At 42.1% G+C, this 16,978-nt stretch overlaps 1 protein-coding gene across 1 annotated transcript; it reads right to left on the reverse strand.

Moving 5' to 3' along the window:
- Window positions 1–995: 995 nt before the first annotated feature.
- LOC130596697 (cytochrome P450 2U1) lies at window positions 996–16,978 on the reverse strand. The gene is made up of 5 exons (XM_057404570.1): window positions 16,472–16,978; window positions 9,867–10,499; window positions 5,568–5,729; window positions 4,399–4,566; window positions 996–3,989 (listed from the first exon to the last, which is right to left on the reverse strand). Exons 1-5 carry the CDS (start codon window positions 16,908–16,910, stop codon window positions 3,811–3,813), a joined length of 1,581 nt encoding a protein of 526 aa, XP_057260553.1. The 5' UTR covers window positions 16,911–16,978; the 3' UTR covers window positions 996–3,810.

Below are 16,978 nucleotides of genomic sequence, written 5' to 3' on the forward strand. Positions count from 1 at the left end.
TATAATCCTTCCTTTATAAACACCAATGGCTGAAGCACACCAGGTGCAGACGGCCACCGTAGTTTTCCATCTAATTACCAGAAGGACCAGCAATTCCAGTCAGCAACAGGGGTACTTCATAATCCAGCAATTGCAGCATATTCTACTTGAGTCACCATCGGGCTAAACATTAAGCAACTCGCTTTCTTCATACAAAAGAAGTGAAGTCTATCGTATCTCTACACTTTATACCAAGAGTGCGATGCAAAAAATCCCCCCTTTCCTCGCTCACTCTCATCTGACAGCACATTAGTCAGGAGCAGCAAGTGGCCTCTGGAACCACCTTTACCCACGGACTCAGAGTTATCTTTCCCTGTGTATAAATGACAGTTAAGTGGGTAATTAATGTAATCACCCAAAAGAAATATATAGTACTGTGCCAAGTTACCTGCAACCTACTCCAGGGTGTAAGACACAGGATTTCCACACACAGCTGTGGCTCCAAGCGCTCAGTTCTTGCTACATACCAGCACTTCAGTCACCCCCAGCTCAGCCCTCCCTCCCTCTCTGCACACAAGCATCTTCTGCCTCTCCCTGGGCTCCCTTGAGGCCAGAGGCAATCTGCTCCCCACCCCAAGCTCTCCCTGAGCATCCCCTTCCTCCTCTGACCTGCTATACACTGGGAGTCCAACAAAATCACACTTAAACTCTTTCCAACATCGTTCGTCAGACTCTGCATCTCCTCCTGGTGACAGCTCATTTGCCCTTCTATCTTCCTCAGCTCTACTCTTCCCTCTCCTTTTATTCTGAGTAGCAGTGGTTTTGAAATACACTCTTTCTAGCATTTGGACATAACATGCCTGGCATTGTATCATCCCAGTTCCACTTTATTCTCCCACCTTCTCCACTCCTCATCCAAAACATTTCATAACATCCTCTTACTCAAAAGCTTTCTTTTTAAGATGTAAAACACCAAACATCACAAGCTCAAACGACAAGCAGAATTCATTAAAACAACTTACTTGGAAATTACTTTATTAAAAATAAAATTACACTGAAGTTAAGTCTGAAGTCACTTTTAGAAATAAAGACATTTTCAGCATTCAGAAATAGCCATTCACTTATATAAACATACATTTTTTTTTTCAACAAGGCATTCGAGATGCTTCCTCTGCCAAAAAAAAGGGAGGGGAAGGATACATTTACAAACACAACCCAAATCTGCTACCACTTTTACTTACAGCTTACCAAAGATGGTAACACACTTCTAAAACAACAAATATTTCACTGGTTTTATGCTGTTGTTTAGCTACTCTCATGGCATCCTGTGAAAGTTTCAGTGCATCTGGAAGGCATGAAAGGCTGGTCTTTATTGTCACTCCCAACAGCATCCTGCATTCTGGCAGACATCGACATGGTTGCTCCTTCACATCAGTAGTTTCATCTCGTTGCACTATGCAGCATTTTGATGATAGGTATCACCAAAATCCACATTCTCAAAGTGCTACTTGTAGAAGGATAATTTTGAAAGGATAGTTTTCAAAGGTGACATTTTAAACTAAATCCAGCAGGCAAAACAAGCACAATCATGTACAATTCCACACCTAGGGGATTATGGGCATTGTGCCTTCTTTGGAATCTGTAAAAAAAACTAAAGTGCTTTTCAAATGTGTCCTCATTGATTAAAAGGACATGTATTTTACATGAGCGATCAGTTGCACACATCATCATGTGGCTGAAAGACGCATTTCAACAGAAAGATAAATATTATTAGCACACACTTTTAGCTTCGCAATTAAGCATACACCATTTCAAGGACTTCCAGACAAAAATCCCAACTGTACAAAATCTATTTATCCATTGAAAAATAGAAAGTTAAAGAAATAAGTGCTTATTACTCCAATACTGTCAGTGCTTAGTGCAAGTTTACTAGCATTGGCACAAACCTCAACTTTTACCATGCTACGTATGACATTTTTGAAAACCCCAAAGAAAAAGTTTTAACATGAGCAAGGGCTAACCTCTGAAGTCATAAGTTAGCCTATATATGAACTGGAAGTTGTCACACAAATAGTGGGGTACCCGACCAACCAAACACATCATCCAGAAATTAAGACACTATGTTATTCAAAACACATAACAGGAAACATTAATTTAAATTCAAAATAACTACGGTACAGTTTTTGCTAGGCACTACCTGGCTTTTAAAACTTCCAAGTTAAAAAGTGACAAAACCAGAGGTTAACTTAAAGCTGAAGAGTCAATTCTTCCTTTACAATTTAGACTTAATTTCTGCTATGCAATTCTCAATTCCATTTTACATTTCAGTCTTGTAAACTTGACATTAGAAGGACTGCAGATATTTTCTAGATCTTCAATGAGGGGTGGAAAAAATATGTATCTCCTTAAAAGAATACTTACATACTTACTTCATGTCATATGAAGTACTGCTAGATAAAAAGGTGTATATAAAGTGATCTAAAGATGATGAAGAACAATTATTTAAAGGTGATTTGTCACATGTCCCTCAAAAGATTGCTTTCAATGTTTGAAAAAATCTTTCAAATAAAAGACTGAGTGCCCCCTTGTGAAACACCTAGCAGTAGGCTTCCTTGGTAATTGGTTTGAGAGTGGTGAACAGAACTAGAATTTTGCATGTGAAAAGAGTAAGGTACAGTAATACCGTATGAACTACAGATCTTTGTACTCCATACGAAAGATAAAGTCTTTATACTCGAATGTCAAGTTTGTCAGATTCCTCCTGTTCTATGCCTAAAAGTGCAAGATCCACATGTGCAGTGCCATATTAATGCCATATTTGAAGTAAAACTCCAGTTCCCAAATCCAAACAGGTTGTGACAGTACTGTCCACACTGCCTGTAAGTGAAAAAAACAAGTGCAAGCCCCAGTGTCAGGATTATGCATGTATAGTTTTCCCTAATGAATGGGCTGTTGGTCTCATCCACACTGCAACCACTGCTGATGTGGGGAAAACCACAAATGCGAAGTGGCAGCACAGATGTCTGGAATACCTGCTTGGCACCAGAGAGTACAGACTTCTGCTGTTTCTTGTTAGAGAAATCTGCTCTCATTTATATTCTGAGAGAGAACATCTGCATCCAGATGCTCCACACTGCTTTCATGTTAAGAACATGGTATATTCAAGGATTCATTAGTCCTCCAAGCCTGAGTTTTCAGAGTTGATACCTGCTTGTTTATAGCAAGCACTGATAGCCAAGAATGTCTGGATCCAGGAATCCACACTGATTAGATCCAGTCTAAACCTGTGAGTTACTTGTAAGAAGTAACCTCCAAAGTTAAAAGAAGTGTCATTTAGTAATTTCCAAAAACAATTTGCTATTAGTTAAGCTCAGTTACAATGTTTCTTTACACAGAAAATGCTAATACCCTCTCACTCATTAATCCTTTTGGTATCAGATGATGTCCTTCACTCATTTGGTAAAATAAATGTTTACATACTGTTTTTACCAAAATAAAAATTGCTATTTTCTAAAACATCAATACATGTTTTGGACCATTCTCCCATAATTAACGTTTGACAAACTGACAGTAAGAGCTTATAGACAGAGGGGTTAAGCCCAGCTAGTTTTAATATCAAATTGCAAACTATGCCGTTGTTTGTTTGTGGAATGCAACAGCAGCCAAAAAAAATTCTTCTCTTTCCAGAAGTGCAAATGGATCATTCTCACTGACTATGAAAGCCTATGCAGTTGGTGTTTTTCTGGGAAGAAAGTAAGAAAATAAGCTGGAAACAAAATAAAGCTGGATTTTAAAAGTGCAGTATTTCTTTGTGTAATCTTTTTTGATGTATCATTTCTTCAAAGCTATTATGTTGAATGGGCATGGAGCTAAAGTTAGACCAAACCTTCCATCCATAGATGGCTTTGCAGCATTTTCAGGGTACAAAAATGTAAAGCTTTGCATTAGACTTGCAAAAATTAAGAACAGCTCCATTTTTGCCAACTGCTCTCCCATGCACACACGTTTACCTAAAGAACAGTTAGAAGAGACATATTACTAGTCTTATACTGTTGATCCATTTGTTAACATGCATGCAATTCCTATGCTAGCATAGTCCAAACACAAAAAAGCTCAAACAACTATCAAGCTATGAACTCTGAAGCTTTGGTCTCCCATATTTGAATATAAGCCTTCCTCAGCTGTACTGCTTCATATTAGCAGCAAAAGTATTATCAAGGGAGAAGTCATCATTTCTCATTTCTGCCTAGCAACTGGAGACTTGAGGAACCCAACCCATCCTGCAAGCCTCTAACTAATAGTAGAACAAGTTCTGGAACTGGTCCTATGCACAGCTTTTACATCTCACGCCTCGAAGGCCCTACACTTGAAACACCACCACCTCCCCAAACAGCTACTGACTGGATGTGGATATCTTACCCATTCCAAAAGGAATGAAAGCCTCTTTCTTAATTAGTTGGCCATTTTCATCCAGAAATCTTGATGGTTGAAATTCATCTGGTTTCTCCCAAATGTTAGGATCTCTGTGTACTGACCACAAGTTGGGCACGATCACACTGCCCTTAGGAATAGTATATCCCTGCAGCACTTTAAACAAAAGCACAGAGACAGAGGATCTGACAAGATGCTAGAAGTAAACATGAGAGAGTTATACTGCCAAAAAGATGACTTGAAGGTGTCACAAAACCAATACTGCTCCCTAACTGTGGGCTGCAAATGTAGCAGGAGCTTAAAGCAAAGTTGATCTATGCTAGGCCGCTTGAGTCAAAATCATGCAGGCCAGAGCAGCTGGAAAGACATTTTGTTAACAGGAGCACCTCTGTGTGGGGAAAAGGCATGGGAAAATGCAGCGGTGACCATTAGAAATTAGCTGCTGCATCAAAGTACTGCGAAGCAGTTTCCTCCTGTTCCTGTGCTGTCACAGAACCCCACCACAGCAAAGGTAAAGAAGAAGAATGGGATTTGAACTCTTACTGCAAAAGAGTTCTGAAGTGACTCATCTCATTTCAGCTTGTTGCTCCTCACTGTCGTGCAAGCCAAAACATTTTAAAAGCAGATCAATGCAGTAGTAGGTTTGAAAGCCAAGTGTTGCTACCTCTCACTCACTTAAGCTTGTGAGTCATTTAATGAAAACATATTGCCAACAAGATGACTTGGAAAAGGATATTTATTATTGTTTCCTGTAGATGTGGAGCTCAATGGTATAATCCTTTCAAGCTTTAGCAAATCAACTGCTCCAAATTGATGTTTTCAGACCTTGATGCGTCAGATGGCCAAAACCAACTCTGCTGTTTCAGATACAGAAGTGGAGTCTCAGCCACCAATGACCACTAAGTACAACAGTCAACACAAGCCAACCCCCAGAAAATAAATTGCTCTAAATTAGAATGCTTCTGGATGTTAGATCAGACATGCTGCTTAAATAGAGGAGTATCTAAAGCCCAGCTACTCTCTGTAAATGGCATTTTACATACATGGGTTACATGTCTAACACATAAAGGAGGTCTTTGTAAATTCTCACTAGAGGTCCCATCAGACCAAAGACCATCAAAGAAACAGAGCATTAGTAAGTCTCTAGAAACGCTTACCAGCGGTTTCTGAGGCCATTCGAGGAATAGAAAGGGGAACAACAGCAGTCATCCTCTGCACTTCCATAATGGTTGCCTCTGTGAAGGGCATTTGAGCCTTGTGGGTAAGAGAGGGAACTTTGTCATGTCCTAGAACTGCTTCAATTTCTGCATGAACCTTCTCTATTCAAAGGGAGCGAGAAAATAAAAAAAAAAGTATAAAAAATACACATAACATGTGAGAAGACATCATCTCAATTTCATTTGCCTATGACTACAAGACATGTGATCCCTGGCTGAAATAACTACACCAACATAAGCCTTAAGAACAGAGTCAGCTAAAAACAAAACAACCAAGCGCAATCTTGACAACTGTCAAGAGTAAAGCCACTGAGATGACAGACATTGCTAGCACCTCTGTATTGGAAAAGTACAGGAGAAGTTCTGTTCTAGTTCCAAATGTATTAATAATCTTAGTTCAACTACACAGTAGTTTGAATGGTGAAAACATCAAGCTTCTGGCCTGCATTGAAAAAAATGAACAAAACCAGACTGCATGCAGTGCAGTCCCTGGGGAGATCCAGCTCTTAGAACCCTGAAAGGCGGTGAAGAGACGGGAAAGCTTTCCTTGCAGCTGATTTAGATACTTCATTCTAAAGCAGGAACTCTGATGCTGTTACTGCAAGCATTGAAGCTTACACTAACATTTGACTTGTTCTTGCTGTTTCCTACTTTCTATTCACAGAACCTAAACTCTAAACTCACAGAACAGCCATTTCCCAGTTCCCCCAAAATGCAGCAGCTGATGCCCTTTTCCCCACACAGCCCTTCTGCAGAGGAAAAAAAGAAGTTAACGAGCTTATCTCCCCTCTCGTTCATGTGAGGCAGAAAGTGTCAGACGATGTGTTTGCCGCTTTCGTCTCCCCCAAGGCTCAGCATACAAGTAATTTTCATCACAGAAGTTTCCAAGATGCAACATTTGCTTCACCCATGTATAGATGATGTGCCTTTTCTTCCAGGTGACTTGGAATCTGGCTACACAGCAAGACAATTTTGAAAGAGGAGACCTCAAAATTAACCTTTTGTCAAAAGTTTTCATTTTTCACCCTTGATATTGTGAGTATTTTGTGGTTGTCCTGTTTGCCTTTTCCAAGATCCAGGCTGCTGATACTCTTCAGTTTTTTGCTATTTTCTCTCCTTAGCACCTATTCAAGATTAAATAAAAGCTCAACGCAAAGAAAGAAGTGTCTGTTTCAGAGAAACATTCAGAAATACTGTCAAGTCCAGGCTGCATGTGGTTTTGAGCAACCTGATCTAGTTGAAGATGTCCCTGCTCATTGCAGGGGGGTTGGACTAGATGACCTTTGAAGGTCCCTTCCAACCCAAACTATTCTGACTCTATATTGCACAAACTGTGTTCAGTGAGCAGTTGCTGCCACCTGCTGGGTTTGCTAAGAACACAGGTCTTCATACGAGGAACACAGAATAAAAAAGTACCTTGCCAGTTGGGTGAGTCTCGAGGACCTTCTCTGTGGGATTTCGCTACTTTTTAAAAGGCCACATTATGGCCCTGTTTTCAAGTATGCATGTCCACAGTAAATTAAATGAGTAAAGCTTTCAATGTTAAAAATATAAAATAAAAATAAAGGACACTGTCTCACGCCAAATATCACACCAGCATTTTATCCTGAACAACATTTCTTTGGAGTTTCTGAAGATAGGTGGAACTATACAGAAAGCAGTCAAACCGCTGCTCACATTACCAACTGCAGAAATGTAGACGTCAAGAGTTCTCCACTAACAGTGTGTTAACTGAACTGCTCCACTGCCTTTCATGTATTTAAAAATCACACTGATCTTCAGAAGTCACAGACCAAAACAAAGTCAGAGAACAGACTAAACCCAATACTCCCTGCTGCCTCCCTATATGCACCCATGTGCACACATACCCCTTTTCTCTCTTTTCTCTTTTTCCATGTGAAAAGCAAAACTGGCTTCCACAGACAAATACATCCTTTCCATTTTTTCGCCTGATAGCCCTTCATTTGCCCTTCCATGTCTGCAGCATTTGCTATGCTAAGAGCTATGCAATTCAGGTTATTTCCTTTACAGGATAAAAGAAACATACTACCGGGGGGAATAAAAATAGAGGCCCATACATGACTCCCAGGCAATCAGGATACATACAGAATGGGATACTAGATGTAAGAGAATCACACTACATAGCTAAGTGATATACTCTGGACTACTGAGCCTGTTTTTATGTTGCTCAACAATAGCCACAGCATAAGGAAAACTGAAATCAGAGAGAAGCAATAAAACTTGGAGATCAGCACAAGAGCAAGAACTGACGAACACATCTATGTACAGTACCAGGCAGTAGAGAAAGGGGTTAAACCCTCCCAGCCCCAAACTCTTCTCATTTGCGTCATTCAGAATATATCTAATTCATGTATCTGCATATCAAATCAAGCAGTGATAACACACAACCATTAAAAAAAAAAAGAATAAGAAGCCTATGCAATAAAACTTTATTGTACATTTGTCCCCAGTGGACTCTCTCTCCCACGTACTGAACCAATGCCCTAATTTGCAACCTTTGCTCAACAATTTGGCTGACTTTGTGCAATAAACTATGATCTTGACCTATTTAAAGAGACTGTTCCCAGACAAATAGGTAAACAAGTACCTATTTGCTTATTTGCAAAGCAGCCGCAGCACATGAAAACCTCAAAAAGTGAAATACTTGATAGAAGTATTCCAGGTTTATAGTGTGTTCTTGGATAACTTGAGGATTAACCTTCTCCACTCCAGGTTAGCAAGAAGCCTGGGCAAAGCGGTGGTCTCTTGGGAAAATGTTTCACTACTGTAAACTGAGGTAGAATTGCCTAAGTAGAATCTGCTCAAGGTTTCTAGTCAGCATACCCCCAACAATCTTTCTTGTGGAAATAAGCTGCTATGTAGCACTTCAGGAAAAGCTGGTAATAAATGAATAAACCAAATTGCTTTATTTTTCTTAAATTCAACCATCTAAATTTGCTAAACAGTACTATAATAAAAACACAACACTGGCTTTGCAAACTTATGTACTGTAACGAGACTCAATATAGAAAAATATTTAACCAAAATGAATTTTAAGTCTTTGGCAATGAAAATTTATCCTAAGAAGTCCTGAACACAATGCTAGCAACTACTGTTTTAATGTTGCAACATCTCCAACACTACTGGTATTTTTTTTATATCCACAAAAATCTAAAATTAATTTTCTAGAACTCTGTTACAAACGGTAACCAGATCACAGCACCATCAAACATCTGTTTTGCAAGGAACCTCTGGAGGTCATCTGAGCTAAACTATTACTCAAAACACAGTCATCTTCCAAATTAGATTCAACTCTGAGGGTAGATCAGACTACTCGGGGTCATACCCCACTGAGTTTTGAACACTTCCAAAGCTGGGGATTCTGTTAAGCATCAGGGCAACCTGTTGTACTCCTGGCTTTCTTCACAGGGCAGAGTTGTTTTTTTTTTTCCTAGTATCTGATCAGAATTTGTTTATTCTAGACTGTCTCTGCTGCTTCTCTTCACTTCACACCTCAGAGGAGACTGCCACCATCTTCATAGCATCTTCCGATCAGGCAGCTGTAGGCAGCATAAGGTCTCCCCTCAGTCATCTTTCCCTAACACTGAACAAGCCCAGATCCCTCTGCTTCTCCTCTGGGGCCAAGTGCTCCATGTGTCTTCCCCTGCTGTCATGAGCATCCTACCCAAATGCCAAGACTGTTCAAGACTGACGGGGAGAGACCTTGCAATGACATTGACCAGCTGTTGCCATGGACTTGTGGTAGTCCAATTTACTTAAGCTGTCTCTAATTAGATCTTCCTTTACAGTGGGTAGTGTTTCACTTCTCCAGACTCTGTCACTAAACTCAAGAGCTTCCCTGATCACAGAGGCATAAAAGCAGGCTTCAACCGCTATGTATCTCTCATATACCAGTATTATAGGCCTGGAATGCCACAACTGACAAAACTTTTGAACTATGCTCAGGCTCCCTGGAATTGCTTGGGAAAAATTGTCCCAAACCAGAAGAAATGAATAGACTAAAGTGCCATTTGAGTAGTTAATATATAGCACTAAGCTAGAGATTATCATAGCAGAGCAGGTTAGAAGATGTCTGACTACATACCAACCTTTCATTTTACACATACACTATTTGCACTCCAAATGACTTCTCTACTGCTGCTGTTTGCTTCTGGTTTTGAACATCGAACTAGAGCGTTACAGTCTGGAATAAAACACCTAGAACACAAATAGTCTTACCTTGTACTTCTGGGTAGAGAGACATGTAGAGCAGGCACCACAGTAATGTGTTGGAAGTAGTGTCTGTGCCTGCGATGAAGAGATCACCAATGATAAAAAACAGGTAGTCTTCATTAAAACTGCTCTCTTTGTTGTTTTTTTCTTCTTCTGCATGGATGAAGTACATATCAATGAAGTCCCTGGGATTTGCTGCATCCAGTGTATCCCTGTGCTGTGCAATTATTTTCTTTAGAAAAGCAGTAATATCTAATTCTGTTTTCCTAAGTTCCCAGAAAGGCCCAAAGGGAAGGTAGTACAGCCAAGGGCAGATATTGACCAGGATCATATAGCGGTTCACACTTAGCTCTAGGGCACGGGCCATGTTCTTTAGCATTGTCTTGAACTCAGTATCTTCGTAGTTAAAACGCCTGCCAAAGGCCATGGAACAGATAACATTGGATACTGCATTACGAATTATTGGAAAGGGATTAAATGAATCTTTTCCATGCTTCAGCATTTCCTCCTTTATAAACTTCAGCTCCTCAATGATTTTTGGCTCTAAGCTGAGTCTTCCTACTCCAAAATGACGCAGTGTTGAAAGAGAGAATTTCCTCTGTTGCTTCCAGACAGGGCCATAAGGTGCAAAAATAACACCTGGAAGACAAAGGGAGAGTCTGAAACCAAAATGTTCTATTTTCAAGAAATAGTTAGACAAGCGTGCAAACCGAGTACCAGAACAGAGGGAAACAATACACAGCAAATCTATCCCAAGCTAGGAGCTAAAGGAAGACCACAAGGTTCTTTATAACAGCTTCGGGAAATTCTGCCTCTCTTTTTCCCAACAAATGAAATTAATGTAACAGTTACATCAATATTTTTACTAGTCTTTGCAAGACACTAATAGACAGAGAAAAGCCACTGTAGATGATTTATTACAAATTTATCACAACTTATTACATCATTATGACAAGTGATGGCAATTATGTAGGAACTGACATTCTGGGACATATGCTTGCTACAGCCTTTTCCTCTCAATGTCCTGAAACACAAATTCCTTCAGCAAGGCAGAAGAGATGATACTAAAACAGAAACTGGTTTTTATTTAATTTCCCCTTCACGCTATGCAAAATTCTCAATACTTTTTCCCTGTGTACCTATTTCTATTACAAGCAAGGTTTTTCTTTAGCTTACAATGTGTTCAAATGTTCAAGAGCAGGTTCGATGGGGCTTTGAGCAACCTATCTAGTGGAAGGTGTCCCTGCCCATGGCAGGGAGGTTGGAACTGAATGATCCTTAAGGCCCCTTCCAATCCAAACCATTCTGTGATTTTGTGATAAACAAAATACAGGATATGCATGCTGTAGACAAACTGGGAAGGTGAAGACAGGTTTACAGCCACTTGGCAAAAACCTGCTTGATTTGCATCTTGACATTTTTGATGCCTCTAGGCACCTGTTTTGCATGATTGTGTTATTATGAAACACCATTAAAATTAAATCCCTTAGCTTCAAGTATAAACATTCTCTTTTGTTGATTAACAGACAACACCAAAGATACCACAGCATAACAAAATACACAACTTGTTATTTCTAACAAGTTGTGGTTTAAGCCCAGCCGGTAACTCAGAACCACGCAAGCCGCTCTCTCACTGCCCCCCTCCTTCTCCTTCCTCCCCTTGCTCCTGGGGGGATGGGCAGGAGAATCGAAAGAATGTAATTCCCATGGTTGAGATAAGAACAGTCCAGTAACTAAGGTATAACACAAACCACTGCTGCTGCCACCAATGATAATAATGATAAGGGAAATAACAAGGGAAGAGAATACAACCGCTCACCACCAGCCGACCAATACCCCGCCCGACCGAGCAGTGATATTGCATTTCCGGGTAACTGCCCCCAGCTTACACACTGGGCATGACGTGCTGTGGTATGGAATACCCCTTTGGTTAGTTTGGGTCAGGTGTCCTGTTCTGCTTCCTCCCGGCTTTCCCTCCTCCCTGGCAAAGCGTGAGACTCACAAAGTCCTTGGTCAGAATAAACATTACTGAGCAACAACTAAAACCGTCGGTGCTATCAGAGCTGTTCCCAGGCTTCATGATTAGCCTGAGAAAGTTTAGTCATCAGCTACAGGGTAGCTCTGCCCTTACTCTTCTGGTAAAGCGATGCCATGCATATTTTTTTCTGGAAATAAGAAGTTACTTTATAAAAGCAACATCAATTCTGCTGTCAACTGCAAACCTTACTGTTGAATTCAAAAGAAAGAAAGAGAAATGGCCACAAGAAATCAGCAACAGAAAGATGAACCATGTTTCGATACTTAACATCATCTACATTTCTATTACAACTTAATGTTCATAGCCCCTAATGCAAAAAGCAGACTAAACAAATAAGATATCTATGGCTAGCAACATAAATCTATAGATATGTAAATGAGGTAACTATACTCACAAGGGTCTGCAATCCCAAAGGTATAAATAGTTCAGCGTAACATAAATCTGGTAAACTTTCCAGCCAGATTTCCTGATTACATTAACTACTTACAGTAGTAACAACAGACCAAAGAATACAAACACATGACCTAGGTTTGAAAGTCCTAAACAAAATAAGCAGAACATCAGGAGTGAGAACAAGCTGAGAATCAGCTGAACTTCATGTTCCCTGCTGAAGACAATCTTTCAGAAACCTACTGAAATGTCTACTCCCTGGCACTTTAAAAACAGAACTAAAATATTTTCAGATTCCCTTTCTCAAGTGATGTTTCCTGATAGCACTGGTGTCCTCAAGTAAGGTAGGTGAAAAACAGGGTTATTGAGGGCTGAATTTGGCCAAGAACCAATTTGGGTTTTCATGGTTTGTGGCTGGGGTGGGGAAATTGAGGATTTATTGAAACAACATTATCACCATTTCTATCCCACAACAAGTATCTACAGAACAGACTATACATCCACAATCTCTTCCCCTTTTTGTTATTAGGAAAACTAGTTTTAGGATCAAAACAGAGGATCCTGTTGTCTTGAATGTAAAGAAGACACTTGCAGCCATCCAGGAAGCCTGAAAACAACAAACCTCCCAGCAGTCTCTCCAACAGTCCTGCATGGGGCACAGCTGAATGGCATGATGTCTTCTGAAGCCCAGAACCCCCAGACTGCAGAATACTAATAACTGATTTGCAAACTAGGAATGAATAAACAGGAGACACATTAAGGAGGAAGAAGAGCATAAAGTTAGAATAACAAGCGATAAGAAAGAAAACTGCTAACTGGATCACTGCCAGGCAGTAGTACTGAAATAGTAGTTCACTGTTTTTGAAGAAAATCTCTGAAAAGTGAACATGCCCAACACAGGCATCTGTATTCTTTAAAAAAGAAAACACAACATCAACAAACAACAAACAAAAAACCCAAAACAACAACAACAAAAACCCAACCTGAAAAGAATACAATAATAAATTCTGAAGCACCATGAACTCAGAAAAAACAGGATTTCATGCTTATTACACAGGGCTAATTCTATGAACTGGTAATGAAAACCTGTCAGTACAACCAACAGAGCAATACACACAGAGAAAAATAGAAAATTTGTTTTATTTCCCCTCTTTCCCTCCCCCCAGATTTCTTTCTGCTAGCTTTAGTGTTGCTGCAATACTGGAAACATTCACAAACACAGAATTCATTACATTTAATAGCATTTAACTTCTGTATTGTCCAATGTCCACATCTGGATGTACACAGGGCAGGACTATAAAGGCAGACAACCACTCAAGCACCATCCACTCTACAACTGAGTCTTTGCCACCTCTCACAGATATAGAATAGAAAAATGCTTTACTAAAACAGAAATTCAAAAACATACTCCTCTCCCTCCCCCCCCCACCCCATAGTATTTCTCTTTCTGCAGGCATTATGTGCAGAATCCTTCAATTAATAATTGACTTCTACCTTTTCCTTAAAGGTTTCACCACGCTTTCCATCCAGCTAAGGCAGCTACTCAGTTGTTGAAATGCAGTATTTGCCACTCCTGATATTCCTACTTGCTCTCCCCTGGGCACAATATTTTATCTGCATCTTGCACACAACACAGCCACACACAGCTGAGATAAGCCCTTCTTTCTTCTGTAACATACCTAGCATGTCAGCTCAGGGTAAAGACAAAACTACAACAGAAAATGTAGCTTAGAAGAAAACAGCCCCCTAAATTTACACCAGGTAGTTTGTTTACAGCATGAAGATGCGGGAATCCAAAATGGACACTTACTGAATCCCAGCATTGTAGTAGCCAAGTCATGAGGGGCAGATCTAAAGTTATACAATCATTCCAGTTCTCTGTTTTTTTTCCTAGTGCAAACACAACTGTCACTGCCCTGATCTATAGCAAAATCTCACCCATGAACTCATGAAACTAAGCACAGGAGATTCACAGACCAAACATAAGAGGCCTCCAGTTTGAGTGCTGTAACCCATCCACCTCCTCCACAATGAACCACACACAAGGAGAAAGACTCGCTAATACATAGCTCTTATGGACAATATCTGAAAACTGTGGTATTGTACCTATACCACAGAAAAAGGAAAAAAACACAAAGCTTTCAGAAAATGTATTGCTCCCCTCTTACCCCACTGGTTCCGCAGCAACTGCCTTCCCAGTAGTACAAATGCAGCACTGCAGAGGTTCAGTCCTCTCCTACACACTACCACTAAATTCAAGCCAGGCTACTGACAGCAGCTGTGACTTCCAGTGGCTTTTAGAGAACCTCCTTGCACGGAGGCCAGGCAGGCCCACACTGCCCATATTCACTGACCTATGCCTTTGTGTAGTCAGAATACGCAAAGGGAATTTGTGGTTAATTCCACAATAGTCTCACACCTGCAGCAATTGATCTGGTTGCACCAGCTAACATAAGCAATACATAAGAGCTCAGTAGGTTTTATAGACAACTGGGCAATGTAACAGTCCTCATTCCTATGGTGACCTCCCAGATAAAAGTAAACGTAAGGCAATATAATGTCCCTGCCACCACACAGCGCAATGCAGACAGGTACAGTCCCAGCACTTGGCTGCAGAACGCTCCAGGCAACAGGCTCCTGACACTTTCAGCCCCCCTGGAGCATCCACCAACTGCAGAAGTTGCTAAACGCCCTGTCTCCTCTTGTGTCACCGTGCTCAGAAAAGCCTGAGACCTATCTGCAGAAAACATGAAACACATAAAATTCACAGCGTTCCAGGAGAAATACACCACAAGCCTTAACATGCAGTTTTACAGCACAGCTAAAAGTGATCTAACATCTAACTGCTCATAGAATCAGAGAGTGGTTTGGGTTGGAGGGGACCTTAAACTCATTCCGTTCCAACCCCGTTGCCATGGGCAGGAACACCATCCGCTAGACCAGGTTGCTCCAAGCCCCATCCAGCCTGGCTCTGAACACTGCCAGGGATGGGGCAGCCACAGATTCTCTGGGCACCCTGTGCCAGTGCCTCACCACCTTCACAGTAAAGAATTTCTTCCTTGCATCTAACCTAAATGCACCCCTTTTAAGTCTGAACCCCAAGTTTAAGTTTCCTCCCAGTCCTCGCTGAATGTACTGCACCTAAAAATATTCTCACACTTTATTACAACATGCCAGTAAGATGTCCCCGACCGAACCAGTACCATTAATAATTTATTTCTTATCCTTTAAACCAATTGCAGCAATGGTACCTGATTGCTGTTTAATAAACACAATCTAGGTCCCTTCCTTGCCTTTTATCCTTACTGGGATAACCCTGGTACAGAAAAAAATAGAAGAAAAAAGTTTCAGGCATTAACCAACAGATTTGCCAGGCCTTGAGAAGAGAAGGTAAACAAGTTTCACAATACAGTGCAGCACATTAACAATCCTCCTGGTTTGTATCGCCTAAACGGAGAGTGGAAGGCAGTTTTCCACAAACACTGAGGCCCTGCAATGACCTTAGAGGCCAAACACGCAGAAGTGCTAACCGTGAATTTGACAACATGTGTTTGAACTCCTCATGCCCTTTTTTTGCGAAACTAGTGAACTCTCCGTCGACCTATTAAAAGAAAAACCAACAAAACAAATATGCTCAGTAGGTTTTGGCAAGCAGAATAACACATCTGTAAACATCTCAGCAGCCTGCATGCAGGCAGTGCAGACTGCACAGCTACAGGACTCCGAGAAGCCCAATCTTAACCACCGTTACCCTGGCAAGCACTGGGGAACCACACAGTTTCATACCGCTGCCAAAGTATTCGAAACGTCTCCTCCTGACAGAGCGACAATCAGAAAGCCCCGAGGTGACGAACTAGCTCTCCCCCGAGTGCCCGCACAAACGCCAACCCCTCCACAACAACCACAGGTAAAGGGGTCAGGCGTTTCAGTGTCGCGCTGCCGCCTGCGGCGCACACCACATCGCACTCATGCTGCACGTTCATCTAAAGGCAGGGAGGGCGCGTTTCTCCCTGCAGGCTGTCACCAGCACGGCAAGGCATACGCACCATTAGCGAAAAGTAAGCGAACGGTAGAGAAGTCACAAAACCGAACAGGTCCCGCTTCGGGCTCTTGACAAGTACGGCCCTTTCAGTCCGTTAACCTTCCCCGGCCAGACCCCCAGCAGCCCGCCGGCCCCGCTTACCCTTCTTGCGGGTGATCATGAGGACGATGGGGACGGAGGGCCGGTCGCTGAACACCTCCGCCTTCTGCACCAGCGCCTCCCGCACTGCCCCGAAGGTGTTCAGGACGATGAAGGGCCGGCTGCCTACGAACAGTCGAAAGACGCCGCCGTACAGCTTGGTGAGGCCGGTGAGGAAGACGTGGGGGGAGAAGGCGGGGCAGCCCCTGCCACCGCCCCTCACCTCCACTGCCCATCTCCGCAGCAGCGGCGGAGGCAGCAGCGCGAAGGCGAAGTTGCCCACCAGCGGCCAAGGCTCCGGGCCCGGCGGCAGTCCCGGCGGCGCCCGGGGCCGCCGCAGCAGCCAGTAGCAGCTCAGCCAGCACAGGGCCGCCAGCAGCAGCTCGGTGGCGGTGGGGGCCCGCAGGAGCCACGTCCAAGCCGCCATGCCCGCCGCCGCCATCCCCTCAGGCGGCGAGGCACCCCGCCGCGGGCCCGCCGCCCCCTCCCGCTGCTTAGCGGCCTAAGATG

This window comes from Pezoporus wallicus, unplaced genomic scaffold (assembly GCF_028554395.1).
Source record: "Pezoporus wallicus isolate ANWC-B61680 ecotype Strahan unplaced genomic scaffold, APGP_CSIRO_Pwel_v1 contig_1583, whole genome shotgun sequence".
Taxonomy (NCBI): Eukaryota; Metazoa; Chordata; class Aves; order Psittaciformes; family Psittacidae; genus Pezoporus; species Pezoporus wallicus.

What these genes read in the sequence shown, in the direction of transcription:
- LOC130596697 (XM_057404570.1), bottom strand. Translation starts at nt 16,910, where the DNA reads ATGGCGGCGGCGGGCATGGCGGCTTGGACGTGGCTCCTGCGGGCCCCC. An exon ending in TCTCTACCCAGAAGTACAAG is followed by an intron (nt 5,730 to 9,866) that starts GTAAGACTATTT and finishes CCCTTTGAATAG; the next exon opens with AGAAGGTTCATGCAGAAATT. An exon ending in AATGGCCTCAGAAACCGCTG is followed by an intron (nt 4,567 to 5,567) that starts GTAAGCGTTTCT and finishes TTTTGTTTAAAG; the next exon opens with TGCTGCAGGGATATACTATT.